The following is a 23,699-nucleotide window of genomic DNA, read 5'->3' as shown; positions in this document are numbered from 1 at the left end:
CAATAGGGAGATTCACAAGCATTATTTACACGCCCCTTATCCCGCCCACAGGAGGGTATAAATACCTTAAGTTTGAGGAGTGAAAGTACGCTCCTCCCCCTTTGAAGAAGCGCCAAGAGGCGCAAAACGATCGTCGGGCATCAGGCAACGCGCGTATTGATGACGTCAGCCGGTTTCGCTTTCGGAGCTGATGCAAAAACGGATACACCATAGCTGAACGGTTGTATGAACTAATGGGCCAAGCCCTCACCAAATGTGCATACGTTGCCTACTGCTAACTAACCAAATAGAGCAACTAAATTAGTTTTGGGCAGTACCAATGTCGCAGTAGATATACCTGCATGTATTGCGGTGACGCAATTGTTTCTTTTGGGCTTGGTAGGCATATTAATGGCCTTCGATTACTGATATCTAACCTAAGCTTAACCGCCCTTGGTTAGAATATGACATACAGCTTATATATCTGTACGTAGATCACTGTATTTATACGCTGATCTTATGTGTATTTGCATATTATATGCAAACTTCCGTATTCATTGACAAGCATACAATATATTTGCATACTCCAGCGCTATCCTTTTTTGGACGTTTTTATATATATCAGAAAATTTTATAAAAGAAATTAGTGTCTTTATTTAGAAGTGTTAGAATAGATTAATAAATATTTTTTGTTTTGTGTTTTTAACTTCCTGGTTCATTATATGGCTTGGGATTCGTCCCCTCTGATGTTGTTATAATTGAGCTGTGTGCAAAATATTGGGAACTCTTTTTGTGGTCATTCTGGATCACTTTTTGCAAATGGTATTCGAAAGCGTGCTGTTTCCTTTGATAAAGATCTTTACAGTGGTGATCCTGTGGATGAAGTTGAAATGGAGAAGTTTCGGACTCATTTACCATCTTTAAAGCAAGAGGAACTGGATTTACCATTAACACTTGATGAATCGTTTATTGTCGTGTCCGGTTTGTCCAATGGGAGGACGCCTGGTATTGATGGACTACCTATAGAGTTCTATAAATATTTTTGGACTTTGATAGGAAAGAATTTTTTTCAAGTTATTGTAGACTGTATTAAGATAAAAGTATTGCCATTGAGCTGTCGCTGGGCAGTTCTCACTTTATTGCCAAAAAAGGGAGACTTGTGTCTTATTAAACTGGAGACCAGTGTCCTTATTATGTTCCGATTATAACATTGTCAAAAGTTTTAGCACATTGCCTTAAAACATATTTGGAGTCCATTGTGAATACAGATCAGTCTTGTATTCCTGGACGGTCTATTTTTGATAAAAGATATTTTGGAGGGTGGGAAGGTTTTTAATTTAAATTTTGGTCTTATTTCTTTGGACCAGGAAAAGGCCTTTGACAGAGTTGATCATTGCTATTTGTTTAAAACCATGCATTCTTTTGGATTTGGACAAGTTTTTATTTCTCATGTCCAGGTATTATATTCTAACATTTAGAGTGTTTAGAAAATGAATGGTGGGCTGAGCTGTTCTTTTCCCATAGAGAGCGGGATAAGGCAAGGGTGCTCTCTCTGTGGTATGCTTTATTCTCTGGCTATTGAACCTTTTCTAGTTATGCTCCGGAAATGTTTATCAGGGATTGCCATACCTTGTATACCAGATGTCAGGCTTGTGAAGGTCTCGGCTTATGCAGATGATGTATCTGTGTTTATTAATGATGACAATGATCTTCAGGTTCTTGGTTCCTGCATTGAGACCTTTGAACGAGTAGCTTCAGCAAAAATAAACTGGGCAAAATATGTCACTTTGTTAGTTGCTGGCTGGCTTGGTTGTAAGCCACCTTTTTACCTGCAGATTTGAAGTGGAATAGAGATGGTATAAAAGCCCTGGGTATTTTGCTGGGGAGTGATGCCTGTGTGTGGAAGAGCTGGGAAAGGACTACAAGAAAAAGGGAAAGCAAAGTTGCAGAAATGGCTCTGGTTACGTCCTCAGTTGTCTTTCCGTGGAAGGGTGCTGACGATTAATAATCTAGTAGTTTAAATGTTGTACCATAAACTTGTGTGCCTTGACCCTCCTGCAGACCTACTTGAGGCAATGCAGAAATGTTGTTTGGATTTTTTCTGGGATAGTAACCATTGATTAAAACAGTGTGTGTTGTTTTTACCTTTGACTGAGGGTGAACAGGGACTCAGACTTAGTCGTGTGGCAGCTTTTCATTTACAAGCGGTTCAGAGATTATCTTGTGAGGGCGTTAGTCTGGAGAGGTTTTGCTTTTGCCCTTTTTCGTAGAGTGGGGGGGGGGGGGGGGGTTTGGATATGATAGGCAATTGTTTTTAATGGACCCTGCTTCCTTTTATAAAGGTCTCTTTAATGCTTGGAGAATGGTAAAAGTTGAACGTGGTGACCTGCGTGTTTCTTGGCTTTTGCAGGAGCCCTTGTTTTTTTTTAATCCTTTATTTTCTTCTCTGTACTTCAAAAATCATAGTCTTTTCTGTTTATTCGTGAGGGCTGGGAAAACTGAAGTGTGTCATCTCATTGATTTTCAGAAGTCTTCTTGGAAATGTCCCCGAGAGGTGGCAGCATTGCTTCACATTAGGTCAATTCGTTTTGTTGAGAAATATTTACAAGATTTTGATAAACTGCCAAGTCAGGTTCTTGATCTTTTATATCCATGTTTTGTAGCTCATGTTTTTCCTAATAAAAGGAAACAGTTTTATTTCTTTTTTTTAATTTCCCCTGCAGTGGAGAGTGGAGTATATGTACCAGGGTTGTTGTTGAATCCGACAAATGTAATGGCTAGTTTTTGAGTCTGTAGTAAAGAAAGATCTGTACAGGTAGTCCTCGCTATCCAACGTTTCACTTTACAACGAATGGCATATCCAACGCTTTACAATGCAACCCTATGGGCTGTTTTTTTTACTCCGGAATGCGTTATCCAACACTCACTGCCACTGATTAACATGGGACTAACTTTACAACGGTTTCACTATCCAACGCTACTTCCAGAACGGATTCCATTGGATAACCGAGGACTGTCTGTATGTTCTATCAGTAAAAGTTCGCCATGTTCATATTTTAATTGGCGTAGTTGATACAAAATTAAGACAGCATTTGTCTATTAGTGAGTCTCACTGTGCAGCATGGAGAACTTTGTACAAATATCCAATCCCAAAGAGATGGGGGGACTTGCAGTGGCATTTGTTACATGGTATTATTGCAACCAACACTTATGTACATCGTATTGATTCTAGTGTCTCTACCGATAGTCCATTTGTGCAGCTCTGAAACAGTTTTTCATTGTATTTAGTGACTGTGCCAGATTAAAACCTATTTTAGATGTGTGAATTTGTTTTTTAGTTTGCATCTACCTTTTTCTAAACAAGTGTTCATTATAGGTGTCCGGTACACCTCTAAAAATAGTTTAATTTGCCTGGCAAATTTCTCAGTCAAGCAAAGCTTGCAATCTTAACCAAGAAATAATAAACATCTTGGTGTTGAACTTAATTTTGGTTGTGTCCAGAATTCGGATTGATTATCGTTTTTATGCAATTTATAGTAATTTTCAAATGTTTGTTAAAAAATTATGTGTGAGAAATGCTGTTTGTAGTCTTGGTGAAGATGACGAGTTGACATTTCATATGTAACTTATATTCCTGTTAAGTGTTTTATTTTGAAACTTTTTTTAGTATAATAACGAGTTTTCAAAAGTCTGTCTCTCTCACTCACTCACTCACTCTGATTTAACCTATATCTCTTAACTACCCTATACTGCTTTCTTCCAGATCTGACTCAAGCTTCACACAGGAGACATCAGAATCCCCCCCAAACCCAGAAGACAGGTAGGGAACATCTCCCCTCCAACATACAACATTGCGAGAATGAGGGTACCTGGACATTGAGGGACTGCGGATCAGGTAAGATCCCAGGCGGGATTGCTGCTTTAGAAATTGTGAAGCAGGGGCATCCTGACACCAGTTAAGGGGTTCAGTAAAGTACTGATTCATATCTGCCTCCCATGGTCATTACTCTAACAAAGCATAATTCAGCTGATACAATGCTGTGAACCAGTGATCTTTAACGGAGAGGAAGAACACAGGAACTAAGATGCTGTGGTGTCAGTTACCTGGCTGTAGTCTTCAGGTGTTCCATAAGGACATGCATCATCTAAAGACACCACAAAGAGACTGCTCTGGATCTTCTCTAAATGGGATGCGTTCTTTGGGTCAAGGTTAATGAGATGCTCACGAGTCTAAGAAAATACAGGAGTTACAAAATTGTGGCAAAATTGCAAATACATGTGAATTAGTCAGGAAACACAAAGTATTCACTAACCAGAGCCCAGCGTGTTCTCTCCTCTGTGGTTAAAGCACCCAGTCCTATCCCGTTTGGTTCATTGTGGCATCTATTTTGAATATACTCAAGGTGTCTAAAGAAAGATAGTAAGGACAGAATCACTCAAAATGCTCCTATAACACACACCCAGTTCACATTGCAAGTGGGGTTATTAACATAAATTCACAGTATGCTACTAGTCTTCCTTTACTATAATACAGTACGTATGGTATTTCAGGATAGCACATATGGGGGCCTATGCAGAGAGCAGCGGTAAGGTGAATAGCGGCATTTTTTGGAGAAAAATGCCTGTAGAAAGGCAGGTACTGGCGAGTTTTAAAAAAAGCGCCATTTTTTATTTTTATTTTTGAAACTCGCTGCACGACTGGAGAGAACCTAAAGCTCTCCAGTTGTAAAAATGTCCCTATTCAGAAAGGCGCGATCGCCATCTAGTGGCTGTTCGCGCCAATAACATGGAGAGAAATTCTACAATTACCTCCGCCAAAAAAAGTTGGCAGGAAGCTGGAGCGAGAGGGAAAATACAAAAAAAAAAAGGCGCTTTTTTTCAAACATGTTTCACCAGCGCACATCTCGCCGGTTGCAACTCTCCATATGCAGACAGGATTTTAAATGCAGTTTTCGGACCTTTCTGCATATGGAGATAAAATCACACCAATAAAAGTTCAATTTATTAACATCTCCAATTATTTCCAGCGCTGCTCTCTGCATGAGGCCCATGGTCTCATTCTCTACATTTGTGCTGTCCTTCATGGGACTAACATGAATCTAATGACAGTGGTACTGTATGCTCAACATGTTGAATGTAAGCTATTGGTGTGTGTACATGTAGTGATAAGGTACATTCCTTTTCCCCAATCAGCCACAAAGGAATTGGTGAAGGCAGAGTATGTAGTGTTTCAGGAGGCATTACTGTAATTCTGGCTTTGTCCTTAAAGCTATGATGCTCAATATTAGTTGTATTAGTACACAACATTGAAAAAATACTTTGAAGCAAAACTTTTACTGTAATAGAATCATTTTTTTCCCTCTAGATTGGATTACTTTATCACATTTAGCCTTAAAGAGGATTTGATTCTTTGGTGAGAAACGACTAAGGGGCCTATGCACTAAGCTCCGATTTAAAAAAAAAAAGGGGGTTTTAAATCTCCATTTTTTACAGCGTTGCCATCACGATATGCAGAAAGCCCCGAATACCAGCGATGGCAACATTTGCAAAAATGGCGAGTAGCCAGAGACTAGATGATCGCCCCTCTGAAAAGGGCTCACCTGTCGAGTGCTATCTGCAGCAGAGAGAGAGCTGACTCTCCCTGCGCAAATCTCGCCCGAAATTAAAGTTTTAATTTTTTTTTTTAAATTTACATTTTACTAGTGTAGATGAGCAGCGGGTCTCCGGAGCAGAACAGCGTTGATTTGAGGTCCGGGGACCCCCTGCTTCCCGAGATACAGGCCCCATTATAGCAAAACATTTTGGCATATGGCAAAACAACCATAGCTTCTTACTGTATGTATAGCCCTAAAGGGGCATACATAAATACATTTGCAATGAATGTGGCAAAAAAAAAATCCAATACCAATAAAAAAAATACAGTGAAATAAACTGTAAAATAAAAATAACACATTCAATTTTTTTTCTTATGTTTTAGATGTCTTCACCCTCCGATTCCCGTGGTCTCCGCAAGCTGTCGAACCAATCCACGATCCCAAACAGCAACAGCACACAGGTAAAGTCCAAAGTCCTTTTCTTTCTTTATCTTCATCTGTTAATTGTAATCCATTTGGGTGTCTTCTATCTTCATCTGTAACAACCATGTAATCTTATTGGAGGAGGAGGTCTTCACTCCTCTGCTTCTTGCTGTCAAATGAGACTGCACAGGCTTTTATAGGCCTGTGACGTCACATTTGATTGGCATATGGTTCCCATGCCATCTGATTGGCTTTGAGAACCACGTGCCTTTATTTTTTTAGAATGTGACGTCATGTAAAGGGAGTGAACCCAGCCAATCAGAATGGCTATGCTTCCTTTCCCTTTAAAATTATGTCACAAAATCCAACATTGCTGCCGTCACATGTGACTTCAGCCAATCAGATTGTGAGAACTATATACCCAATCTGATTGGTTGTAGTATACCATGTGACGCCCTTTGGATAGTCGCATCCTTTCCAAAAATTTAGTCTGTCACATGGTCTACTACAACCAATCAGATTAGGGATATAGTTCTTACAATCTGATTGGTTGACGTCAAGTGATGGCAGCCATGTTGGATTTTGTGACCATCTTAAAGGGAAAGGAAGCAGACATTCTGATTGGCTGGCTTCACTCCCTTTACATGACGTCACATCCTTAAAAAAACAAAAAAAAAAAACACATACTTCTCACAGCTAATCAGATGGCGTGGGAACCATATGCCAATCAAATGTGACATCACAGGCCTATAAAAGCCTTTGCAGCCTCCTTTGACGTAAGAAGCAGAGGAGTGAAGATCTCCTCCAATAGGATTACAAGGGCGTTACAGAAGAACAAGAAGATACAGAAGATACCCAAATGGATTACAATTACAGTAACAGATGAAGAAAAGGACTTTGGATTTTACCTGTGGGCCGTTGCCATTTGGGATCATGGATTGGTTAGAGATCTTGTGGAGACCATGGGAATCGAAGGGGGGGGGGATGAAGACATCTAAAAAAGGTAAGAAAAAAAATTGAATGTATGTTTTTATTTTGCAGGTTTTTTCGCTGTATTTTTTTTTGCCACATACATTTGTAATGAATTTATGTATGCCCCTTTAGGGCTATACATACAGTAAAGAAGCAATGGTTGTTTTGCCAAATGGTTGCTTATGTGTTTTATATGTATTTTGGATATTTTTTTCAATTTGTATGTATTTTGCGTTTTCATGTACTGTATTATGGCATTTTTGTGGTGTTTAATGGTTTATGGGTTTTCTTTGATGTTTGCATTTTTATAGTGGTTTATTTTTGGTGTTTTGATTTTCAATGATGGTGTTTATTTGGAGATTTATTTTATTTGATGGTTTTGGAATAGTTCATTCTGGTGTTAATTTGGTATTTGATTAATTGGTGGTAATTTTGTTACTTGTTTATTTTTGTTTATTTGGTGATTGCTTGGATTCCATAGGATATTGTTGGCAATTGATTTTTTTTGTAGGTTGACCATTGACTGGCAGTGTTAAATCATGCCCATATTATATGGGAATGATGTACCCATTGTGCCAATCAATTGGTTTATTGGCATTTGTAATGTGTTGATTTTTATATGTAATGTGTATTTTGGGCCTGTTTGTTTTTTAGCTTCACCATTTATTGCTACAGTGTTAAATCATGCCCATATTATATGGGCATGATGTACCCACTGTACCAATCACTGGGTGGAGGGTGGGGGTAGTTGCCTGGGGAGGGTGGTTAGGCCTCCTGGATGGGTAGTGGGGGAGGGTGGGTTAACCCCTTAATTACTGTAGCGGTTATTAACCGCTAAATTGATTAATGGCTTAGGGGCCATTAGATTGTATTTTGTATGTATTCATGCTGGCACCGGATGACATGGCCCTGCAGTATGCCGACACCCTTCGTGATGGAAGGGGTATGTAGAATGTTTTTTATTTACTTTATTTATGCTGCCTGGCTAATGTTTGATTTAATAATGGTCAAATGAGCCATTATCCATATCTGGATAATAGTTATTTTGGATAGGATATGGTCAGAGGTGACCAAGAGAAAGCGTTCCCATAGGTTGCACTCAACTAAATTAATAACTGAGTGATAGTATATGTACACTGATAATTCAAATATAATAAGCCATATGGGTATAGGAGGTTAAAATACAAAACAAAAAATTATTTATTACTTAGTTGATACTTATTGAATACACAAAACAATAAACAGTGAATTTACAGCTAATCTAAAACCTCTTAAGGGGAGTTGAAAACGGAGTGGATCAGCAAAAAGGTGAAATATAGCAATGTATATGAAAGGGGATGTATACAGCACAGGCACAGAAGTGCCATATATATAAGTAAATCTACCTCTAGACCCAAGAGTGTTGGTCTATTATATAAGGTATAGGCGCTGTGGTGACTAGAGTTAGTCACAGTACACAGTACACAATAACACAATAACACTAGCCTCTGTATCAGAAACTCACAGTTGAACGTCACTGTGTAGTAAAGTGTGTGAATAGCAAGCAGCTAGATATCCTTCACTGGTCAGACTCCTCAAGCATGGAGGGATATTGCTCTAATGAGTGTGCTGTCTCGCAAACGCGCGGTGTATATCACCCATATCCGGATCTTTAAGCTCTGTAAACACCGTAGATGCCTCTGCCTCCGTCTCACACTCCATAAAAACACACGGCTGACGTCATCGGTATGAGCGTCGCCTGACACCCGACGATCGTTTCACGCCTTGTGGCGCTTCTTCTGGGGGGGAGGAGTGTAAATTGTCTCCTCAATGGTGTGTATTTATACCTCCTGGGGCGGTACAGTGGGCGTGTCTAGTGTACGCCTCCGCACCTGATTGGCTCGTCCGCCGCTATCAGGTAATATATGTGGATAGTGTAACCACATCTGTAGATTAGTGATGCTTAATTGAGTATTCTAACTATGATAGTTACATAAGTCCCTGTGTTTATAATATGTTGTGTACAGCGCTGACTGTAACCATGCTGTTATATAACAAATTAATTAGTGTATGCGAATCTCTTGGTATTCTAACCACATATAGTAGTGATTATGAGAGTATGTGTTAGTCATGTAGGAATGACCGCTGTCTATTTAGACCGCCCAAAAGGGTCAATGCGGTCTTACTACTCTTTAAATATCTTTAAGCTGACTATATAGTTCATAAGAGTAGTAGCCAGATACATATGTGTATCTCCCTGATGGTTATAGTTTGGTGAATACATTCGCAAAGGTAGGTATATGTAACATATACATTCACATAATTCAATGACTGTGTAATAAATGAGCAAATAAAATTGTAGTTTGGTATGTGATGTGTATGCCTGACTAACCTTCCGTTCATGATGGTTACTGGCTCGGGTGTAAACAGAGTTGGTATCCCTGCCTGAGTGTTATCTAATTATCACAGACACCTTGAATACATGAAGTGTTACATATGTGGGTGAACGTGAGTACGCAATTTAGGAGATTATATATTGTAAATCTCATTATGTAAGTCGTGTGTGTAGGAGTGTTTACTGTCTATTTAGACCGCCCAAAAGGGTCAATGCGGTCTACCTATTCCTTAAGTATATAGTGACTGGCTATAGGATAAATAGCAACAGTAACCATGTTGGGTGTAAAATGGTAAATACACTCATTGCGTACGTGGACTGGTAAGTAAAAGGCATCTCAACGTTCCCACAGATGGTTATGCCACAAAAGGTGAGGATGGATAAAAGATAGTGAATATCAGGGGGTATGATCCATACATAGATGGTCCAAAATGGGGCTGTACATATTATGTTCGGAATACTTTCCCTGAATGAGGAGTCTTCAAATGAAGGGTGAGAATATAAACCCCTCATTTAGACCTGTGGGACTGAGAGTGTTTAGCGTGTATATCCATTTACTCTCTTTCTGTAGGAGTATCCGATTCCAGTCGCCTTTGCGTGGTCCCAAAGGTACCAGTTCTATCCCGGCAAAACGCAAACGTGCAGATGCACCGTCATGTACCCCATTCATGTGTCTCGACAGAGGTGTGTCATGTTTGTTTCGTATGGACCCAGGTGTTCAAGAATTCTAACTTTTAATTGGCGGAAGGTTTTTCCTACATACATTTTATTGCATGTACAGGTAATGGTATATATGACTCCTTTGCTGTTGCAGTTTATGACGTCAGTGATGTTAAATGTTTTTGATTTTGTGGAGTCTTTGAATGATTTAGTGGGTGGCATGTGTAAGCATGCCTTACATTTCCCACAGGGGAAATATCCCTGTGGTTTGTGATCTAGCCAAGTTCTATTAGGTATAGGTTGGTAGTGACTCTGTACCATCCTATCCTTCAGGTTACGTGATCTTCTACATGTAAGTGTTGGTGACGGATTCAACACTTCAGCCAAGTCCTCGTCTTCAGTGAGTAAGTGCCAATGCTTGGTGAAAATGCGTCTAAGGTCGTGCCACTGAGTATTAAATGTGCCAATAAAGCGTATTACTTCTTTGGTGTCAGGTCATTTTTTGTTTTGTGTCAGAAGTGTGTCTCTCGTTGTATGTTTGGCTCTCTTGAGTGCTTTCTGGACTGCATTCTTGCTGTATTCCCTGTCATAGAACCTCTGGCTCATTTCTTCCGCCTTGGTCGCAAATTCTGCCATAGTAGAGCAGTTTCGTCGTAGGCGGAGAAATTGTCCCGTAGGTATATTTTGGACCAGATGGGTGGAGTGGTGGCTGTCTGCCCGCAGAATGCTGTTAGTAGCTGTGGGTTTTCTAAATAGTGTGGTTTGTAGATACCCTTCAGTGTCTTTGTAGATAGTTATGTCCAGAAAGTCTAAGGTCTTTTTGTCCGTTTGCATTGTAAGTTTCAAATTGAAATGGTTAGTATTTAATTTGGCAACGAATTCTTCCAGGAGAGCCAGTGAGCCCTTCCACAACATGAGAATATCATCAATGTAGCGGACCCACATAATGATGTTGTCCGCATACATATCCAGGTCACAGCCAAAAACCACGGTTTCCTCCCACCAGCCTAGGTATAGATTGGCATAGGTGGGGGCACACGTGGTTCCCATGGCCGTGCCCTGGATTTGATGGTAGTACTTTCCGTTGAATATAAAGAAATTGCATGTGAGCACAAATTCTATAAGTTTGATGACGAAGGTGTTGTGTGTTTTAGCCTCCATGTCTCTAGACCTCAAGGAGAAATTCACTGCCCCGAGTCCAAATGTGTGTGGGATACTAGTGTATAGATTCACTATGTCAAGGCCCACTAATGAGATTTACAATATATAATCTCCTAAATTGCATACTCACGTTCACCCACATATGTAACACTTCATGTATTCAAGGTGTCTGTGATAATTAGATAACACTCAGGCAGGGATACCAACTCTGTTTACACCCGAGCCAGTAACCATCATGAACGGAAGGTTAGTCAGGCATACACACCACATACCAAATTACAATTTTATTTGCTCATTTATTACACAGTCATTGAATTATGTGAATGTATATGTTACATATACCTACCTTTGCGAATGTATTCACCAAACTATAACCATCAGGGAGATACACATATGTATCTGGCTACTACTCTTATGAACTATATAGTCAGCTTAAAGATATTTAAAGAGTAGTAAGACCGCATTGACCCTTTTGGGCGGTCTAAATAGACAGCGGTCATTCCTACATGACTAACACATACTCTCATAATCACTACTATATGTGGTTAGAATACCAAGAGATTCGCATACACTAATTAATTTGTTATATAACAGCATGGTTACAGTCAGCGCTGTACACAACATATTATAAACACAGGGACTTATGTAACTATCATAGTTAGAATACTCAATTAAGCATCACTAATCTACAGATGTGGTTACACTATCCACATATATTACCTGATAGCGGCGGACGAGCCAATCAGGTGCGGAGGCGTACACTAGACACGCCCACTGTACCGCCCCCAGGAGGTATAAATACACACCATTGAGGAGACAATTTACACTCCTCCCCCCCAGAAGAAGCGCCACAAGGCGTGAAACGATCGTCGGGTGTCAGGCGACGCTCATACCGATGACGTCAGCCGTGTGTTTTTATGGAGTGTGAGACGGAGGCAGAGGCATCTACGGTGTTTACAGAGATTAAAGATCCGGATATGGGTGATATACAGCGCGCGTTTGCGAGACAGCACACTCATTAGAGCAATATCCCTCCATGCTTGAGGAGTCTGACCAGTGAGGGATATCTAGCTGCTTGCTATTCACACACTTTACTACAGTGACGTTCAACTGTGAGTTTCTGATACAGAGGCTAGTGTTATTGTGTTATTGTGTACTGTGTACTGTGACTAACGCTAGTCACCACAGCGCCTATACCTTATATAATAGACCAACACTCTTGGGTCTAGAGGTAGATTTACTTATATATATGGCACTTCTGTGCCTGTGCTGTATACATCCCCTTTCATATACATTGCTATATTTCACCTTTTTGCTGATCCACTCCGTTTTCAACTCCCCTTAAGAGGTTTTAGATTAGCTGTAAATTCACTGTTCATTGTTTTGTGTATTCAATAAGTATCAACTAAGTAATAAATAATTTTTTGTTTTGTATTTTAACCTCCTATACCCATATGGCTTATTATATTTGAATTATCAGTGTACATATACTATCACTCAGTTATTAATTTAGTTGAGTGCAACCTATGGGAACGCTTTCTCTTGGTCACCTCTGACCATATCCTATCCATTAGTTCACAGTTCCATGCACCGCTTTTTACTTTGATATGGATTATTAAGGTGAGCAGTGTTTTTTCCATTCCCTTTTTTAATAGTTATTTTGCCCATTACTGTATGTGTTTGGTGGGAAGGGGCGAGGGAGGTGTATTTATTTATTTTACAACAGGGTTGGTACTTAAGGCCAGTGGGAGCCACCTGAGGACGCCCACGGGGACCACCCGTGGGAACCACCTTGAGGGCCCTCAGACATCCGTGGGAACCACCCGGGGACCCCAGGAGCCCCCACTGGACAACCTGAGGGCCCACAGACACCCACGGGGTACACCCGCCTGCCTATTTTATCAATCCTGTGTTATAATAAATAATGGTTTTATGTGGGGATACAGGGGGTGCTTATTACATATTGTAATGTTTATTGGGGGCAGAGGGGGTGAGTGAAAGGCCAAGTACCCCCTTCACTCGCCCCCTCTGCCCCCAATAAAGCTGCTGTTGTCCCCTAACCCCTTCATTGCCTTAGCGGTTACCCGCTAAGGTAATGAAGTTGACTGTAAATGCATTTTTATTGCATCAGATTGATGCCGGGGGTCTCCGGTGCCGATATTAATGGGTATCAGCTCTGGAGACCCCCGGCATCAAACCGATGCAGGAAAAATGCATTTTTTTCATCTCCAAGTCCCCTCTCTCGCCGCTTATCTGCAGCTTCTCACCACCTTCTTCCAGGTACAGCCAGAAGAAAAGACGAATGGCGCACAGCCAGGGAGCCAGGTGTGGAGTAAAAACGCTGTTCTTTATTTGTGCATGCAAGGAGACAGGTATACCCCCTTGGGGGACAAAGACAAAAACCTCCTACGCGTTTCGGACCTATGGGTCCTTTGTAAAGGACCCGTAGGTCTGAAACGCGTAGGAGGTTTTTGTCTTTGTCCCCCAAGGGGGTATACCTGTCTCCTTGCATGCACAAATAAAGAACAGCGTTTTTACTCCACACCTGGCTCCCTGGCTGTGCGCCATTCGTCTTTTCTTCTGGCTGTACCTGGATTTTGGATCCCTCGTGGCTGGCACGCCTGTTTATCACCCCTGGAGATGACGTGAGTGGGTTTCTATTGGTATTAGACTCTTATGGCTAAGTTTTGACGGCTGTCATTTATTACTTACAAGTCTACAGTTGCCTACCCACTCCCACTGGTATCTCCAGGGTTAATGACTTATTGTCCTTTGAACTGGATGGAATCACCCTGGGTTTGAGCACCCTATTTTTCTTACCTATCTCACCACCTTCTTGCCAACTTTTCCTGGCGGGGCAATTAGCCTCCAAGCTAAAAATCAGGGCTACTAGAATAGCATGAGTTTGAAAAGGTGGTAGTAAGTGTCATATCACCGCGCGTCCCCCCCCCCCCCCCCTGGTTAAAATTTTTGCCGAAAGCTCTCTTATCGCCGACTTATCGGGGCTTACTGAATAGCAGCAGGCTTTTTTGGCGATAAGTAGCTTATCGGAGCTTTCATCACAAGTGGTGGTACCCACATTTCAGTCCCCACTCTGAAATGATAAAAAGGTGGTGCAATTCTGGGCAAAACACATTGATCCAATAAAAAATTCTATTGATTTTTTTTCTTTAGTCTACCTAAAAGGAAAGAACTAGTAGTAGTAGTATTGGTAGTAGTATTGGTAGTAATAGTAGTAGTAGTATTGGTAGTAGTAGTAGTCTCTTGCAAGTGCATAATATAGGGTTCTTTTTGGTAGACTATTCACTTATGCCCTTTTTTTTAGCACCCCACCTCTGTGAATTATGGTCATTTGATATTGAGCAGAGACTCCATATGGTGCAGCTTTCTTGCCTAGATACATATGCCCAGTAGATTAATAATATTCCACCTTAATTGCATAATTGGATAATCTATAAAAGCAGTCTCATATGAACCTCACCCAATGGAATGGGTAGTTATTTTGTACAAAACTGAAGTGGATAGATACAGTCCAAATGGGGTTACAAACATTATTTCCTGTTTTGTATCGCACAGTTTTCGTTTATTCGGTATTGGTCATGATCAGAAGCTAAGTTTAAGACCTTAGTATCTCAGGTGGAGTGAGGATCTGGCCTTCATGCACAGCTTCAACTGTGAATATCCGCCCTCTGCTCATGACGATCAGGTGAGTTGGGCAGCTACCTTCTTTCTCTGAAATAAAAAGTAAATTGTAGTTCTTACTCAAAGCACTTTACTAGACGGTGCTAATGCAGAACACACGCTACAATCCACTCAAGTAAAAGGTGTGTCGTGTAATAGCACATCCCACAATCCTAAAAGCTTTTATAACATATTCCTTAATGGAAATCCTTAGATACTATTTAATGTGTGTGTGTGTAGGAGTAGCATAACACACATTGCTTATACATACAGGTCAAAGTCTTTGCAACCAATTAATCTACTTGTTTTATGGCATGGTGCATACTCTCCAATGATAAAACAAGATAAGGAGACTCTTGACTAGCACCAGAGCATAAGATCTTGCACCGCATGCAGTAGTAACCAATATTGAAAACCGAACTTTTACATCGTTTCATCTTATGTCTCTCTAAACCATGGACTAAAATCATATTCAGTAGAGATTGGCAGTGTCAAAATGCAGGTGTATGTGTCTAAATCCTCCATCTCCCCTAGCTTCCTTTTAAAAGGAGACCATTTCCTGGTTGCCAGTTCAATGTGCCTTGTACACAAAAAAAGGAGCACACCTGAGAAATGCTAATAGGATATGCAAAGTATAGGAGGGAAGCAAGGGTGAGTGTCCATGAGTATGATTAGCTGATGTGTGAGGAGTGAAAAAGCTCAAAAGTATGCTGCAACAGTAGAGCTATCCAGCAGCTAGTTTAGTGCACACTGTTAGAGCTGTTGCCCCCGAATAGCGGAGATTGTGGGTCCTGATCCTTCTGGGTCTGACAGTACCCCCTTCCTGGGGGTGCTAGTCATTTAAATATACTCATTAAAGCATATCTCCCAGGTGTGTTCCTTGTTGTCCGGTGGCGTTTCTCCACGACTTGTTGCAAGGTGGGTTTGAAGAGGATAGAGATATAGCACTTTGGACTCTAATAAAATAGTTCTCTCTGTCTCTCTCGTATAGGTATTCTCAAATCAAATGTGCAAATAATGGCAGCCGGCGATATTGCAAGCATTTGAACATTGCAAGCATCAGAACCATGGATATATTCGCGGCTGAAAGGAACGTCCAAATTCACATCGAATGCCTGTGAAAGATTCATCCATCTCCAATATTAGGTGACGGGGTATCTAGGCCTAACATTTGGTGTGGCAAAACAGAGGGTGTATCAATGAAGAAAGCGATTTAAAAGGACACTGATGGTAATGAAGACATTGTAAGCAAACGGCTGAATGCAACTGGCTGCTGCTTTGTAGGATCTTCCAGCAGCATTAGAGTTCATGCATGTTCTTAGAGAAGCCAACGTAGGAACGCAGGGAGAATAAGATACTGACGTGAATAAAGACAACACTTTCTAAGTGAGGAGTAATTAGGTAGCTGTCCTTTGCACATAGTAATTTGCTTCCTCTCCCATTAGCTAATTTTTGCCTAAGCAAGAATCTCAGAGTCTCAATTAATCTCCGATTGTTTTTGTGCAAATGCTTCAGCTAAATGATAGTGGGGAGATAAATCTGTTACTTGCCTAATTAATACAATTAAACAATATTCCTAAAAATGTGAAGAAATTACAATACAAAATGTAAAAATTTACATTGTAGATGACGTTTATATAAAAAAAAAAAACCCATGTCCATTAAGTTCAACTTAAGCAATATTAATTCTCAGAGAAAAAAAAAAAAAACACATTTAAAAACACTAGAGGTTATGCACCTTGACTAGCTTGCCCACAAAAACCTGCAAGTATTGTGTAGTACTTGCTCGTATGGTGTTAAGTGTTATGACTTATTTGAAAATATATATTAAAAAGCAGTAATCCCGTCCATTTTGGACACAAATTTTTTATTTTTTTTGTAAAATACAGAATTGGATCCTGGGGATTTCCCAGATCTAAACTGCCCTGTTTTTAAATTCCCGCGACACTACGATTCACAAGACACTGACAGGGAGCTTTAACACTTGCTACTAAAACCGTAACCATTTGGGGAAATGGGGAGGGAGTCTGTGGAGCTAAAAATAGCACAGTTCAACTTCGCATTTTGGAAATTAACACAATTTAATAATTAAAAACATAAAATTAATTTAAATAATGAAAATGAAATTTAAGTTATTCCCCATATTTTGTTTTGTGAGCAGATGTTTTCGTACAGTACAGATCTGCATTGACAGATATCCATGTGGGCGCCGTCTGCTTCTGTGATCAACCTCAAAAACCAATCCTAATATTGAGAAACTGTTACCGGAAATGCATTGAGAAATGTTTTTTGTCTTTTGGTTTTTTTTCCCCTTAGGATATCAAGTTCTCTTCTCAATAACAAATGTTTGTAATATTTTAAAGTTTCTATGATTCTAGTTTACTTTTGGCGTTAGTTTCGGTTTAGCTATTAATTTAAACCGGATGTAGGGGGCAATAGGACAACAGCCCAACAAAAAATGTGTCCCCATTTATTTGCACGCCTGGAGAAAAAAAAAAAAAAAAGAGGAGTTTGGCCACCTTTGGTCTACAACATACGCTCTGCACTGAATGGCATACAGTACATTAACGGTACAAGACAACTGTTGGCACACAGTATGAATGTATTGGCGAAACACAATATGCCCACTTCGTATCCTCCCAAGAGCTGAAAAGACATGCTCTACATTAACATGTGTTACATTCCTTGCTTGGGCTGAAGGTGTGGACATATTTAAGGCACTCTCTACGAATTAAATATGGATATGTTTAAAAAAAAAAAAATCTGTAAATATAAAAAAAAAAAAACTATACTCAGGTTAACTTGGACGGTTGGGACCAAATGCAAAGGCTTTGTTTTCTGCTATCAAAACAATAAATGTCAGCACTAAGCTGCACCTAAAATGGCAAAGCACACCCTAGTATTCCTTTTATTTTTTATTTGGAACTATACCAAAGCAATTTCTTGGACAGAGGAAAAATAGAAAGCAACATTCATTTGCAGCGTTGTGCTGCACAAACACGTTTCGTGAAATGCAACCTGGGAGATGGTTAGCACAGAATCACATGTACAGTATACTGGATAACTGCTACAGTATCTTGCATGGGATGCTGCGTTAACCATCTCTCATACAGGGCGATGTATTTTGCTGGTGACGCTAGGTCAAGAAGAAATTTCCTTAGCTACAAAATTTATTTTGCTTACCAGATTTAAAATAGTTAGCAATTGAATCGCTAGTGATTCCTGGAATCTTGCAAGTGTTAAACATCTTCTGGAACTGGGACATATCCAGGGGTGTATTTCCAGACTTGTGTACAGGCAGCTTTTCTCTGTAATGGAAGCACATACAGAATGTCTAATGCATTGTTGATCTTAAGCATGCAGTTCTCTGTATCATTGATCACAATTATTGAGCTGTACCTAAATGTAAGGTTTGAGTTATTAAAGATGCTGCTCAATTCAGCAACATACACTGCAGGTGCAAAAGTGACAAGCACTGAGCAACCATTTGAATCAAGATGGGTTTCAAAATGGTAAATACTGGAACACCTCACAGCTTAACAAGTACCTTGTTTGAAGCTCATTGAGACATTTCTCCTTCCATTAGAGAGGTGAAGAGAGCGTTTGCAGGTAGTGTTAGGACCTGTATAAAGAGCATACCTTGGCATGGTTACAGGCTTGGAATACTTTAGGCCAAAGAATTTGACAAAAACGACCCTTACTTACTATATGAGAAGACAGATAAGTATTTCAAAATATAATTTGTCATTGGATGTAGCATTTGTGCGTTTTGAAGCTCATGCCTACCTATCGGGTAGATCCCAACATGTGTCCATCTCGGGCTCTAACTCCATCCCCCTGGATATCACCTCTGGTGTCCTGCAAGGCTCTGTTCTGGGGCCCCTACTCTTCTCAGTGTTCATCAAATGATCTTCCTACAGCTTGTAAGGGAGCCTCAATACACATGTATCCAGGTGACAATCTTAGGCCGCGTTTATAGTGCCAGCGACCGATGACGTCACCCGTCGCCACTGGCGAAAGTTGAACTTTAGTTTTAAGCGACGTCATTGGCGACAAGGCCAGTGACGTCACCAAGGAGGAGGGCAGCGCTCTGTGATTGGTTTAGAGACCGTCAAATGTGGTTACTGGCTCAAAAAAAAAAATGCGAATGCGACGGATTCAATAGATTTGTTTTGGAGCGACGTCGCCAGGCACTATAAGCGCAGCCTCATATGCACACAGCCCTAGCCTCTCCGACCTTACTTCAATCTGACTTTGAGACTTGAAAATTGGATTTCCCAAAACAAACTGTTTTTAAACACTTACAAGACTGTAACAATGGTATTTGGGACCAAGGCTAAATATTTAAAGCTTCAAATGACTGAGCTAACACCACCCTAACTCCTGTTACTAGTTTTAAATACTTGGGCATATGATTTGACTCCCATTTAACATTTGGGATGCACAGTGATTCCCTGACATTTAAAACCTATGCCAAAATAGGTGTACTTTACAGGAATAAATCCTCCCTAAGTCTGCTAGTCAGAAAGCGTATCGCACAGCAGATGCCAATTATCGACTATGGGGACATAGTATACAGCTCGGCACCCCAAACCCACATTAGAAAACTTGATACTCTCTACAATTCAATATGCCGTTTTGTTCTCCAATGCAACTATAACACACATCCCTGCGAAATGCTCAAAGAACTAGATTGGTCATCACTAGAGTCTAGGTGCAAAGTTCCCCTTTCCTGTCTTGCCTTCAAATACTTTCTGGGCACGCTACCCGTCTATCTGAACAAGCTCCTCACCCCTACCACATGCAGCAGTTATCTGAGATCTGACTCCAAAAGACGGTGCATGGTCCCAATGCACAACAAAATATCCGGCCGCTCCACCTCTTACCGTGCACCCCAAAACTGGAACAATCTACGGGAAACTCTCACAGCCACCACCAGTCTCATTTCTTTCAAAACTAAAGCTGTTTTCACATTTTAGTCTGGTCTGTAACTGTTACATACGCCTATTATATATTATCTCCAACTGTGCATGCTATGTCTTGTATATAATATATACCCTGTTCAGTTATGTAACATGTAGTATTTGTCATTTTAACTCTGTGCCCAGGACATACTTGAAAACGAGAGGTAACTCTCAATGTATTACTTCCTGGTAAAACATTTTATAAATAAGGCTGCGGCCATGTTGCCGCTGTGCGCGCTCATACTCGAGAGCGAAGCTTACGTGCAGCGTCAGCGTGGCCATGCTGATTTGCCATCATTAAAGTGAGGGCTCCAAGCGCTCGTAGCAGCAGCCTAACTCTCAAAGTTACAGTAAATCACAAGTGAGACATTAATAAAGAAAACAATATTTAAGAATACATTTACTACGGTGGCCAATATTTTAAAGGCCCAAAAATATTTTCCAGCAATGATTCTCTATTTCTCTAAATAAACCATAAAAAAGGAGGCTATTTTTACCTTGAAGTATAATCTTGGGACAAAACAAAATAACAGAAAAAAAACACACGACAGGATTAGGGGTCAGACTGTTAACGGTTTGTCTCACCTCCTTATGAGGTCCCAATATGTCAGGGTATACCAAACAGCTATGCAACCTCTGTCTAGTTGAGTGCCTTCCTTGGGTACCCAGTAATGTTCCAAGTAAGGTGCAGGACCCCCGAAGTTGACATTTATTTGAGAAGGCATACGCACGTCAAGGTATGCAGCTTTCAGCCACCACTCCTCCAACTGGAAGAGAAGAACATGACATGCAGCAGTAATACTGTATGTACCTGCCACAGTGTGTTAGTAGCAAAGAGCACCATCTTGCTTATTAACCTACTGCGACTGTACAGATAGTAAAAGATTTGTCAGGGGCTAACAGGATGATAGCCACACCAAAAGTAATGTTACAAAGAAAACAGACTGTTTTTGTAAGGCGTGTTTTAAACTATTAAAAACGACTCTACTTTCTCCATAAGCTGCTCTTGGTTAAATGTGGAAGAGCCCCATTTAGTTAACTAAATTATATGCGTCAGGATCAAAACGGAGTTGGAGGTGTTGAGAAAGCCAATGACTGATTAAGATCTTGTGTACACAAGCTTGTAACGTGAATTATAGGCTAACGTTGTTAAATTCCGGGCATTATTGAAATCCCTGCACTGGATAATGCCCGGAATTTTAACCAAAATCAGTAATGGTCCGGAATTTTTGGCACCCTGCCAAGTTTTTCAGCCAATCAGTTTTCATTCACAAAGAGTGAGATCAGCACTCAGACAGGGAATGTGATTGGATAGGAGGCAGCTACAAGGCACTGACTCCTCCCACACCCTACCTGCAGAGAGCTCCGCACAGGAGAGTGAGGTGAAAGATGTGTGTTTTGTGGGTGTAAAGGGGGCCAGCAGTGTTTTAATGGTGTGTGTCTCTTCTGTTGGTGTGTTGGTCTGCTGTGTGTGTTTGCGGGTGTAGAGGGGCTGCTGTCTGTGTTTGTCTGTTTTGTGAGTGTAGAGGGTGGAGAAGGGCTGCAGTGTGTTGTGTTGGTGTAGAGGATTGGGGGCTGCAGATTGTGTAGGGGGGACTGCAGAGAGTTTGTGTATATAGGGGGGTTGCAGTGTGCGTGAGATAGATATATCTAGTCTCTTTATGAAAAATGTAAAAATAAAATACATTTAGCCTATAATAGTATTAATCCCCTTGGAACAGGGCAATACTTGTCAATACTGCCCTGGCTGGGTTAAAGTCCCTCGGCTTCGCTATTGGCCAGTAATGCCCCGTTCTTCGGAGATTACTAAATTAACGTCACTGTCAGATTTCTTTCTTTAACATAGTATTTTAAGGCTCTCATTAAGATGGCAATGGCTAATCAGTGAATCCTATTTTGCAGAGTCTGACACCGATCTTGGGATAATGCTTTTCGTTGCAGCTGTTGTGCATGCATAGCACCGTTGCTAGAAGTTAGAAATCCCTGCATGTCAGTCCTGGTAAATGCAGGCAGTGTAGCGGTTAATCCTCACAAGGCTTCAGTACAATTTACACTGTTTATAATTTGTTGCCTTCTAAAAGGTCAGTGCTAGCCACGCCTTATTTCTAGAAGCTGCTAGAAAGGGTCACCTGACATGGCGTGACCATATTGCAACATGTAATCTGCCCAGTTACTGGGGTGGATTGTTGTCCACACCCCCTGGGTATAAAAATGTTGGATCTGCCATTTTATAGTTGGACCCCAATTAACAACAAGGACACCTTAACATCCAGGAGGACTTCGGGAGGTCCCCAGGTTCTCCTAGCCTGTAAAGAGGACACTTTTATTGTTTTTAGTGCTAGGGCAAGCTTCCCAGTGATGGGGGGGTGGGTGGAGCTTATGGACCAGTGATCTAGTATACCTACTCTAAAGTAGAGAGTAGTTCCCCATCATAGGGTTTCAAGGAGGAAGTCCTGGAGAGGTCTGCTAGGAGTTTCAGAGGGTAATTCCCTGATCTGTCCTGGGCAGGGCTAGATACTCCAAGGTAGAGTGTGCCATTACTGGAGTCCAGAGTTCAGAAAACTAGTCCTGTTATGATTAAGTTGACGGTTTAATAAAACCAGTTGAACGTTCCTGGCGCCCTTTCTATTTTTTTCATCACTGCTCATACAAGCCAGCACGGATCCATCTACTCTGAGATGCAATCAGGTACCCGCTGACCACCTTTATGCAGGTACAAACCCGGTTTAAAGAGACAGACTGTTTATATTCCTCCATTTTCACTGTACACCCTATCCCTCATGCTAGGGGGAGGGGGAGTTAGCGGTATTACAAATGTTTTTATTGCATAACAGTACTGTATATATTACATTATGAGACATCCTTGTGATATGGGTGTGAAGCCATTAAGTTCCAATTGAAGAACAATTATGCTCCAGGCTTCCCCCGTCAGGCAAGCACCTCCAGGTGTGCGAGTATCGGGTCCCCAGTGGGAGAGAGAGGCTGAGGACTCCCCTTGTTAGGATTCAAAAAGGCAGTCAAGGTAAGCCCCAAAAGCTCCAGTAACAATAAACAAATTTCTACCTCAGCTGGTAGGAAAGATAAAAAAAAAAAAAAAAAAAAAAAGGGAAGTACTACCTGGAAAGGATAGGTGTGACTAATCATTAGATGTCCTACAGGTGAAGCAGTTGTTTCTGTCCTATCTCAGCTAGAGGGTGGGACTTAACCCATTGGTGACCACTTGCATGGGACAGCCAAGAAAAAAAATACAATGATATACATACATTTTATATTGGTGAAGAAACAGACATGAGATCATGGCCCCTATTCAAACAGGTTAATGGATAGTATAAAGCACAGGTAACCATGCAGTAGCCTCCATTGCAGTGAATGGAGATGATTGCAATGTTACCCAGCAGCTCATCTTACCGAATAGGAGAAATGCAGCTGAACAGAAGCACTTACCCAATTCTTTTTCACTCTCGCCCTTTCTAGCAGTTTTTGGTGCAGTTCTTTACCCACTCCATGTTCAAAATGTTTAACAATTTTGTAAGTCTGTTCATATTCTTCTTGGTTTAAAAATGGCTTTACTGCATGCGGGGAAGAAAAATGTGATATATTGTAGAAAACAGAAATGTAAAAAAAAAAAAAAAAAAACTAAATGAGATAACAGGACAAGAAATAAACAATGAAGTATTATATATGGACAGGTCTTGGTAAATGTAGTAAGAAGTTAAGGGGGTATTTCCTAAGCAGCAATAGCCATTAGCGATCGCCCAGTGATGAACTGTACTGGTATTCCTATTACCAATCTCAAGCAGTCACTGTACAATGCTTCATTCAGGCATTTCAAATTATTAAGTGGAGGTACCGTAAAGAAGAAGCTCTCCCCACGGACACACTCAGGGGACA

General features: G+C 40.7%; 1 protein-coding gene across 6 annotated transcripts in view; it reads right to left on the bottom strand.

Moving 5' to 3' along the window:
• The window catches only part of CROT (carnitine O-octanoyltransferase), a 71,690-nt gene that overhangs the window by 33,437 nt on the left and 14,554 nt on the right, over positions 1–23,699 (bottom strand). For all 6 annotated transcript variants that reach the window (XR_012799285.1, XM_075587427.1, XM_075587431.1 and 3 more), the window contains exons 3-8: positions 23,253–23,377; positions 20,394–20,575; positions 18,028–18,152; positions 14,787–14,895; positions 4,293–4,386; positions 4,084–4,209 (exon numbers count right to left, since the gene is read on the bottom strand). Coding sequence is in view for 5 of the 6 variants with exons in the window: in XM_075587427.1 (XP_075443542.1) it covers positions 4,084–4,209; positions 4,293–4,386; positions 14,787–14,895; positions 18,028–18,152; positions 20,394–20,575; positions 23,253–23,377 (761 nt within the window). In the remaining variant the exon portion in view is untranslated. The remainder of the gene's footprint in view (positions 1–4,083; positions 4,210–4,292; positions 4,387–14,786; positions 14,896–18,027; positions 18,153–20,393; positions 20,576–23,252; positions 23,378–23,699) is intronic.

Source organism: Ascaphus truei, chromosome 2 (assembly GCF_040206685.1).
Source record: "Ascaphus truei isolate aAscTru1 chromosome 2, aAscTru1.hap1, whole genome shotgun sequence".
NCBI lineage: Eukaryota > Metazoa > Chordata > Amphibia > Anura > Ascaphidae > Ascaphus > Ascaphus truei.
The sequence above is the reverse complement of the archived record's forward strand: the minus strand, read 5'-3'. Positions and strand labels throughout refer to the sequence as shown.